The sequence below is a fragment of the Gymnoscopelus microlampas genome (genome assembly GCF_963454915.1).
Source record: "Gymnoscopelus microlampas genome assembly, chromosome: 5".
NCBI classification, from domain to species: domain Eukaryota; kingdom Metazoa; phylum Chordata; class Actinopteri; order Myctophiformes; family Myctophidae; genus Gymnoscopelus; species Gymnoscopelus microlampas.
Window position 1 is genome coordinate 51,612,712 of NC_139942.1, and position 9,986 is coordinate 51,622,697.

The 9,986-nt window shown below is 40.7% G+C and overlaps 1 protein-coding gene across 1 annotated transcript; it reads right to left on the bottom strand.

The window, feature by feature from the left end:
* Positions 1 to 253: 253 nt before the first annotated feature.
* On the bottom strand, positions 254 to 2,730 carry LOC311044705 (interferon-gamma-inducible GTPase 10-like). The gene is made up of 2 exons (XM_084056459.1): positions 1,964 to 2,730; positions 254 to 1,019 (listed from the first exon to the last, which is right to left on the bottom strand). Exons 1-2 carry the CDS (start codon positions 2,508 to 2,510, stop codon positions 682 to 684), a joined length of 885 nt encoding a protein of 294 aa, XP_083912585.1. The 5' UTR covers positions 2,511 to 2,730; the 3' UTR covers positions 254 to 681.
* Between the last annotated feature and the right edge of the window lie 7,256 nt (positions 2,731 to 9,986).

Sequence of the window (9,986 nt, forward strand, 5' to 3'; positions counted from 1 at the left end):
TGGGCACGCATGCACGCGTGCACACGAAATTTGCGGTTATTGCGCGGATATTGGGCGTTTTGTGGCGTTTTTTTGTTACTTTATTTCGGTTTTAGGGTTAGGGTTAGGGTTATGTTATTTAATTCTTATTTTTGCCAGATTTTACAGATTTCTCATCCAAAAAATATAAAAACATTTTACTTTTTAAATTTTTTTTTGCTAAATCGATTGGGTTGGCCACGGCCCACCCAGGCCCACCCATGGCTGCGCCCCTGCCGTGGTGGCAGAATATTCATCACCTGTTTAAAGATGACAGGATGTTGAGTTATTCAAAACGAGCACTCGTCACATCCCGACACGACCAGATTTTCTCTGACAGCCAGCATTTTCACAGGCATTGCCCTCATTAGAACATTGTGGGCATCATTTGCCAGCTCCTCAAGATATTTGTTCAACAAATAGCGTGTGGTGGCAAAGGACATCCCCCCTGCTATAGCGGAACCTATGATAGGGATCATCAGCCTGGCTAGAGACTCAGCAGATTCTTCCACAAGTACAAAAGTTGAGCAAGTAATAAGTCGTGTCATAACCTCTGTGACACATTGAACATTAAACTCCATGTCTGGTGTGTATATCATAACAGCCTTCAGCTCCTTCACTGACACACCTGATGTCTCTGCAAGTTCCTGCAGGCTCAAATCATCAAGGCCGAAAGCCATATAAAACTTTGTTATCTCCTTCAGCAAAATACTTGCATCCACAGTGAGCGAGAGGCCTGGAACTGGCAGTATAGTGGCTGTAGCTGAGATACCAGACAGCAATGCCACCTTCCAGATGTTTGCCTTCAGGGCTGGTTTTCTTCTTATGGACGATCTCCATGGTAATGTTGGGCAGGGCTAGGAGCAGGACATGTCTCTTCTGCTTAGGGAGCTCCTTGTGTATGGCGTCACAAAGCCGGTTGAAGTCGTAGAGACCAAGGTAATCTTGCATGCAGGAGATCAGAAAGACATCAGGAGCTGCTACAATGATTTTTTCGAGCCCTAAAAAATGAAATGAAACAAAGTGAAGTCAAAACACATCTACTGTTGTTTGACTTGACGAACATGCTAAGCTAAGTCCCGGCAAAGCACTGATCGTTCAATAAACAGACGTCAGTCCGATCATTCAAAATGGTTGTACTCTAATTTACAGTATTCTAATAGGACATAACAAGGTGTACTTTGCATCAAATTAGACAATAACTAGACAGTAAACAAACACTCTTATTCCAATTCTAATTGGACTTAACCACCCTATTGTTGTTTTATTTGTTAAAATAGTATAGTATTTATCAGGGTGGGGGTCCTGTTAACTTACAGCCTTCAAGGCCCCCCTCCTCAAAGGGGCCTCTCAAAGTACAAAGCCTGGCTTTGTACTGTGAAGCAGTGTCCTCAAAGGGCCCACTTTGAGGGGTGCCCTGCGAGGAACCCCATTCTGAGGGGGCCCTTCAGGGGGCCCCAAGAGCCTGGGTTTGAGTTTCAGACCCAGGGAGAACCACTGCTATAAATACAGGGGCCCACACACATTTGATATTTGATTAACCTATACATTTAATTTGAGTATTGTCGCTAACCGCACGGCCCAGTTCCCCCGAAGGCCCCCTGAGAGCCATGGGCCCCGGCCCCACCGGCCCAACGGCTAATCCAGCCCTGGTTCCATAAGATTAGTGCTGTTTCTCTCTCTCTCTCTCTGCCAAGTGTGCTGCCAGACGCATGCCTTTATTTATTTTTCGCCACACAATGATGTCTCGCAGCAAACATAGAAGATCTACAAGCCCACAACACGTTGAGGCAGCGACGGGTTGTGGGCTTGTATATCAGCTGTTATATGTTTAGTTTGGGTGGGCCTGTGATTGGACCATGGGCCGGAGACAATGATAGCCTAAGCGTAGGCTACTTGTGCTAGTGTAATTTAAGGGAAATAGACAAGAGTAAAACAGTCAAACCTTCGATGCAGTTTTGTCGGATGATTTCCAGAGTCTTTTTCTCGTTGAATGTTTTTGGCTTGTTCTTTCTCTCAGCCTCGATGTCTTTATCAATCTTATTGCGCAAAAAGAAGAAGTTCTTCTTCATGTTCTGAATCTCGCTGGCCAGCTGAACATGACATTCCTTAAAGCGATCTGATGTGACAATGATGAAAAAGTCATAGCGTTCAAATTCAACATCAACAAGGTATTGTTCTGCTTTGAATGTAGAAGAACCAATACCAGGGAGATCCCACAAATTGACTGTTGGGTATATAGGGTGGGAATATTTTTTCGGCTCTTTGGTGGTCTCTACAGCACCAGTTGGGGCAGAGTCGTCCTCTTCATGCCCCATACCTCGGATGACATTGACGAATGTTGACTTTCCAGAGCCTGTCTCCCCTGTGATAGCGATGTTCAGCTGCACATTGTCTATCTCTTTAAAGTAATCCTGAATCTTGGCCACTGCTGAGGTCATGGACTGATTCCCCAGGGTGTCTTGAATGTCTTTTATTTCATCCGCATCCATTTTGCTAAAGTCTTTTTCAGCCGTCTAGACAATAATAATAGTAAAAAAAAGGAAGAAAGGAAAATTAAACTATTGAAAAATAAAGAACGAAAAGGAATAGATGGAAGGGAAATAATTCCTTTTAGCCCTTGTAGAGGTGCAGGAGTACCCGACTGGAGACAGAAGATTGGTTCAGTGTTATTCTGTCAAGTCAAGATGTGCTAGAAAACCACTCTGAGGCTTGCTTCACTTCTCCTTACATACTGGAGGGGCAGTCTTCATGGTTCCACCCCCTACAGCCTTAAGCATCTAGGGCTGTTTCTACTGGTTGCCACAAACAATACAGTGGCAAAATCATATAGTGATCACTTCTGTGCGGTTCAAATTGATCACAAGGTGGTACGTGATAGTGTATTATTACATATTATAGAATGATGCAAAAGCTTCACTATACTTATTATTTAATATGTAGGTCAGGGTGCCTTCAGGTAACATTAGTGCCTGAAAATAAATTCAGCTTTCAACCACCAGCCCCCTCAGGCCCACACCCCTCAACCTCTCACACTATCTATTTATACCACATGCCATATCACCATGCTATGCCATGCCATGCCGTGCCAAATGTTTTCCTTCAGGACAGGGGCGGTGTCAGAAGGCAATGTTTCATTCCTGAGAGGTCAATCTATGCTTGGAAATTAGGGAGCGACTGATACGAGTTTTTCATGTTCGATACCGATTAGTAGTGCTCAAAGAGGCTTATGGCCGATATTACGAGCCGATTAAAACATTTATTAATTTGAAATATATATAAAAATAAGTCAAAATTTACAGTAACACAAAACAGCGTTCTTTAGATGCATTTAAGAAAAACTTTATATACTGTAAGTGCAGGGAGCTCCTACAATTAACAGCATTTCTTATAATGCTGTTAACTGAAATTCTGAATTAAAAGAATTAACAAAATAGATCCTCAAATGTTTTTTTCTATCAAATGCAACATTATAATTAGCTCCCACTTGTATAGCAGCATTTCTTATCAACTGAATTATAAATAAAACATTACAAAACAGTTCCCCAAAGTTTTTTTTTTCCTGTAAAAACAAAAATAATGAAATTAAATATTAAACTAATCAAATAAACCAGATCAACTTAAACTAGACGCGTCGCAATTCCGGGGAAATTGCAAAGTGTGGTTGCGCCGACGCCGGTCGCGGGTCGCGGCCGCCGGGACTCGAGGAATACGCTGGGAGGAATAACGTCGGAGGCTGCGCCAATTACATTGTGTCGTCACTCCTGAGATCGCTTGCGTTTCATTTTGAGAGGATTGATCCCCCCAAAAAATCATGTTTTTGCATCAAACGGTTACATTTTACGCATTTGTGGCGCCCCCTATGGATCAAAGTGGAAACGCTTTTGGGGATTTGTTGAGTAAACCACCCTCGACATGTGATTCAAATGTGGGATCGATTGGACGTTTCGTTTGTGATTTTTGGCATTCTTTGTAAAACGGGCCCCTCCCGCTAACTTTGGAAGCCAATTACGGACTATCAAAATGCCGTTTGGATACCTTTATCGCATGGGTCCATAGATCATGTGTACCAATTTTTGTGAGATTTGGAAAAAAAATTGTAGGAAAAGGAGCAAAAAGTGTGTTTTGAAGAAAATTCAAAATGGCGGAAAATCTATCCTGACGCAAATGGGCGTGGCCTATATGGGGAGATGCGTTGTGACCCAAGGAATCCAGGTGAAAAGAAATTTTGATTTTAGGACCTATGGTTCAAAAGTTACAGGCCAAAACGTAAAGGGGGCTGTTATAGCGCCACCATGAGGCCGAATGGTGTGATGTTTTTTAAAATAATTTCGGAGAAAATTATGAACCTCCCCTCCAAATGTGGTAACTATAGCTCTTACGGTTTTTGATAAAAAAATACTTGAATTTGAGTTTTTTCACTTTTCCATTAAAGCGGATGGGGAAATTTAATGCACTAATAAATTAATATCAATTAAACTATACTACGGACGAACGGTAAGGACTATTACAATGCTGTTTGGATATGTTTATCGCATGGGTCCAGAGATCATGTGTACCGATTTTTGTGACATTTGGACGTTTCGTTGGTGATTTTTGGCATTTTTGGTAAAACGGGCCCCTCCCACTAACTTTGGAAGCCAATTACTGATGAACGGTAAGGACTATCAATATGCCGTTTGGATATATTCATCGCATGGGTCCATAGATCATGTGTACCGATTTGTGTGAGATTTGGACAAAATTTGAAGGAAAAGGGGCAAAAAGTGTGTTTTGAAGAAAATTCAAAATGGCGGAAAATCTATCCTGACGCAAATGGGCGTGGCCTATATGGGAAGTTGCGTGTTGACCCAAGGAATCTAGGGAAAAAGTTGCGTGTTGACCCAAGGAATCTAGGGAAAAAGGGAACATTTTGATTTTACGACCTACGGTTCAAGAGTTATAGGCCAAAACGTAAAGGGGGCTGTTATAGCGCCACCATGAGGCTGACTGGTGTGATTCTTTTTTGAATCATTTTGCAATAAATTATGAACCTTCCCTCCAAATCTGGTATCTCTAGCTTTTACGGTTTCTGAGAAAGAAATACTTGAAATCTAGTTTTTTCATTTTGCCATTTTATTTTGCCATTTTTCCCCAACTTTTCCATTAGGGAAATGTAATTCACTAATACATTAATATCAATTAAAATATAAAACCAATCTCTTAGCAAAATACAAGCACACGATTCCCGGTCAAGCCGGTCATTTAGGCGTATGGCACGACATTGGGGGATAAAAACTGTGGGAGGAGATGCGGTTTGAAGTTTTTTTTTGTAGAGTACTATAGTCTGGTTGCCCTGTTGGGCAACCACACTAATAAGTAGACGCGTCGCAATTGGCAATTGCAAAGTGTGGTTGCGCCGACGCCGGTCGGGACTCGAGCAATACGCCGGGAGGAATACCGTCGGAGACTGCGCCAATTACATCGTCACGTCACTCCTGAGATCGCTTGCGTTTCATTTTGAGAGGATCGATCCCCCCAAAATAAGGTTTTTGCATCAAACGGTTACGTTTTGAGCATTCGTGGCGCCCCCTATGGATCAAAGTAGAAATGCTTTTGGGGATTGGTTTAGTATACCACCCTCGACATGTGATTCAAATTTGGGATTGACCGGACGTTTCGTTCGTGATTTATGGCATTTTTGGTCAAACGGGCCCCTCCCGCTAACTTTGGAAGCCATTTACGGACGGACGGTACGGACTATCAAAATTCCGCTTGGATAGGTTTATCGCATGGGTCCATAGATCACGTGTACCGATTTGTGTGAGATTTGGAAAAAAATTGAAGGAAAAGGAGCAAAAAGTGTGTTTTGAAGAAAATTCAAAATGGCGGAAAATCTGTCCTGACGCAAATGGGCGTGGCCTATATGGGAAGATGCGTCGTGACCCAAGGAATCCAGGGAAAAATAAATTTTGATTTTACGACCTACGGTTCAAGAGTTATAGGCCAAAAGGTAAAGGGGGCTGTTATAGCGCCACCATGTGGCCGACTGGTGTGATTCTTTTCTTAATAATTTTTCAAAAAACTATTAACCTCCCCTCCAAGTTTTGTAACTGTAGCCCTTACGGTTTCCGAGAAAGAAATACTTGAATGGGATTATTTGCAATTCCCATTAAAGTGGATGGGGAAATTTAATGCACTAATAAATCAATATATGACCCAAGGAATCTAGGGAAAAAGAAATTTTGATTTTACGATCTACGGTTCAAGAGTTATAGGCCAAAACGTAAAGTGGGCTGTTATAGCGCCACCATGAGGCCGAATGGTGTAGTTATTTTTTCAATAATTTCGGACAATATTATGAACCTTTCCTCCAAATGTGGTAACTCTAGCTCTTACGGTTTCTGAGAAAAAAATACTTGAACTTGAGTTTTGTCACTTTTCCATTAAAGTGGATGGGGAAATTTAATGCACTAATAAATCAATATCAATAAAACCATGCAACCAATCTCTTAACAAAATACAAGCACACGATTCCCGGTGAAGCCGGTCATTTTGATATATGGCACTAAATTGGGAAAAATAAACTGTGGGAGGAGATGCGGTTTGAAATAAAGTTTATCTATAAAGATATAAAGAAAAAAAGTGTATAGAGTATAGTCTGGTTGCCCTGTTAGGGCAACCACACTAATTAAGTTGTATGCTGGTCTCTTAGATTCAGCAGCACCAGGTTGTAAAGCACACATGTCCCACCCTGTCACCAATAACACATCAGTAGACTACAGTACTTCGATTCAACAGCACCAGGTGCAAAAAGCATGCACCTCATGGTACTGTACCACAACACCACAAAGGCCTTAAAACAAGGCTCCAGACATCCCAAAACAAACTGGTAAGGCTACTTCTTCTACGACTCATCTAACCCCTGCTCACTTTGCTAGGGTCGAATGGCTCAGGGTCGAATGGCTCAGGGTTGAGGACAGAGTACAGCAACTTGCAATGAGCCTGGTCTACAAGAAACACTCAGGGCCGGCTTAAGCCTTCGTGGTGCCTGGTGCTTTGACCCGATTCGATGCCAAAAATAAATAAAATCAACCAATCAGGATTTATCTGTTTCAATGTTGTAATGATCGAGTTCCAATTTTGTCTGCTCATTCCTTTGAGTTATCACTTCAAATTTCACTTGTTTATTCTATATCCTGTGTGAGTTCTCTCCCCGATTGGATAAAATTGGTATCCCGAGCTGAAAATGTATTTCATTTGTATTAAAGAGCTCGAGAGACGGGGAGACCCATGTTACTGAACAAACACTCTAGTAATGATTACTATCACAATATCACTAAAGATGTTTTGGAAAATAGCCAATCTACAAGTTGTTGATGGGCTTGTCGATAGGCTTTTTCAAATAGATATACAGTACATTGCCTTTGTATATCGTGGCCTGGTGAAATCTTGTAATATGTGATCCCGTCCCAGATTGAGAGTGTTGTGTAGTGGACACAGTGATCTGATGACTGATGACTTTGATGACGCATGCAGTGTGTGTGAGGCATTAGACCTTAAGTTTATGAATACTTTATTAACAGCAGTTTCGTTTTAGCTAATAACTGACAACATTATTTCTGAACAAAACAACTGAAGGCTTTTAGTCCAAGGACAGATGCCTTTTACTGTGATAAATGAGAACTCACATTACTTTTTGAATAATTTTATTGATTATCAACAGAAAAAGGGATAAACATTTTGTCATTCTTAAAATAACACCCAGATATAAACGAAAGTTGAATAAAATAGATTTCCACCATATTGGTCCTGTTGTAACTTAGATAGCATGTTATGTAGACAGATGCCAGGTCATTGTTGACCTGGCATCCTATAGTGTGTAGGTATAGTTTCAATGTACAGGCTGATGATAGGTTCTTGGTTTATGCATGTATAGTTATTGTTAGATTATTGATTTACTTATGTATTACTCTATTATTAGATTACTATTCCTATGCATTTGATGTATTATCTTGTGTTGTCCTTGCTTACTGTAAATCGCTCTGGATTAAGAGCGTCTGCTAAATGCCTAAATTGTAAATTGTTTAAAGACATATATAGATTAGTGCAGTAATATACAGTATCATTGTCACATCAAGATAATAGTCAAGCAGTATTTAAGGAGAGAAGGCGAGTGCTTGTTTTCACTTTCAACTGAATTATGACTGGATATGTATGAAGTCTTATGACTTTTTACATCACTTGAAAAGAAGGTACGACTACGAGTGCTGACAGTGAGGCCTTGATGATCACAAGGCATGTAATGCCTGAGTGAGCCACCAGGTGAGTGAGTGCCCACACTGAGCAGCCAGCCACAGTCTGAGTTGGTGAGCCGTGGTGGACACAGGGGTGAAAGTGGGCCGGAACGGTCCGGAACGGCGTTCCGGTAAAAGATTCGGTCCCGGAACGCCGTTCCGTTAAGAAAAAGTCAAAGGCAGCTGTGAAAATCCCATATTAAATAACCTGCCAGGAGACCCATGGCCATGTTCAAGAATAAAACATAATCTACTAACGTCAGATTAACATACAGGGCGTCACAACCATTCATTAATTTGTGCGTACGACGGGACACTCTCACAGATCCGTGATTTCCCCTGACTTCTTTTTTTTTCTCCCCCCGTTCCGCATAAACTGTTGCTTTCGCGTGAAGTTAAGTAGTTTCAACTAGGCTACCTGGGTACTTCTACTTCCAGTAGTATGATTTCAAAATAAAACGTGTGTTGAATTGTAACAAAACAAGGATAGAGTTTAAAAAAAACTCTTATTCTGAAATGCACATCGTTTTGAAAGGAAACCAGATTTATTTTCTGGAGGCCACTTGACAGCTTTCTGCTCACGGAACACAGCTCCACACTAACGTGCATCGTCAAAAAATGTAAACACGGACGTGGGTCATGGGACATTATGGAATATAAATACTTTGTGGCAAAAGTTCGACATATTTACAACCATGATCTCTGAAACCAAGACAATGTGGGGCTATGGAACAAAAGTGTGTTTTCTTTCATCTTTTCAGAAGGTGAGTAATTCATCTTATCTAATGCTGATAGTGGTGGAAAGTAACTAAGTACATGTACTCAAATACTGTACTTCAGTATAATTTTAAGGTAATTTTACTTGACTGGAGTATTTCCAATTTGCAATATTTTTATTTCTATTCCAATACATCTCATAGGCAAATATTATACTTACTCCACCTCAATTATTTGAAAACTTTAGTTTAATACTACTAGTTACTTCGTGGATTTTAATTATTATGACAAAACATACATAAACCGCTTCAGCCCCATTTAAACTTTGGCTTTTTGAAAATGTACATATTGTACAGTATGGTCAAGTTGGACAATATAGCTCTGTTTTCATCATGTGTATCAGGGGTGCAGCCATGGGTGGGCCCAGGGACAGGATTTATTTATGAGAACGAGAATTAAATAAAGTAACCCTAACCTAACCCTAACCCTAAACCTAAAACCGAAATAAAGTAAAGGAAAAAAAGTACCAAAACCCACCCAAACCCGCACATTTTTCGACCCGAAACCGCAAAAAAATCGTGTCAGTTCCGGCAAGAAATGTCAACCACTTTCACCACTGGGTGGACAGAATAGTCATCACCTGTTTAAAGATTACAGGATGTTGAGGTAAACAAAACGAGCTCTTTTCCATCCCAACACGACCAGATTTCTCCCTCTGAAATAATTTCCCAGTCCGCTGATACATCTATATGGTACATAAGCTGGAAATTATGTAGATTTCCTGCGTCACAGATTTACACTTTTACCAGTAAATCTATACATGTTCCAATTTACCTCATTTACAACAACATACTATGCACAATCAAAATATTCACTCATTGTACACTAAAGTCTGTGCAGTATGTATTTTGGCCTGTCAAATTACTCAAGCTACAACAAGTGTACATGATTTAAAGTTCCTCTTATTACAGTGTT

Bases quoted from the DNA above. Each gene is read 5' to 3' on its own strand.
- LOC311044705 (XM_084056459.1), bottom strand. From the start codon at position 2,510: ATGGATGCGGATGAAATAAAAGACATTCAAGACACCCTGGGGAATCAG. The intron at 1,020-1,963 runs GTTTGACTGTTT...TTCATTTTTTAG, and splicing joins CCGACAAAACTGCATCGAAG to GGCTCGAAAAAATCATTGTA.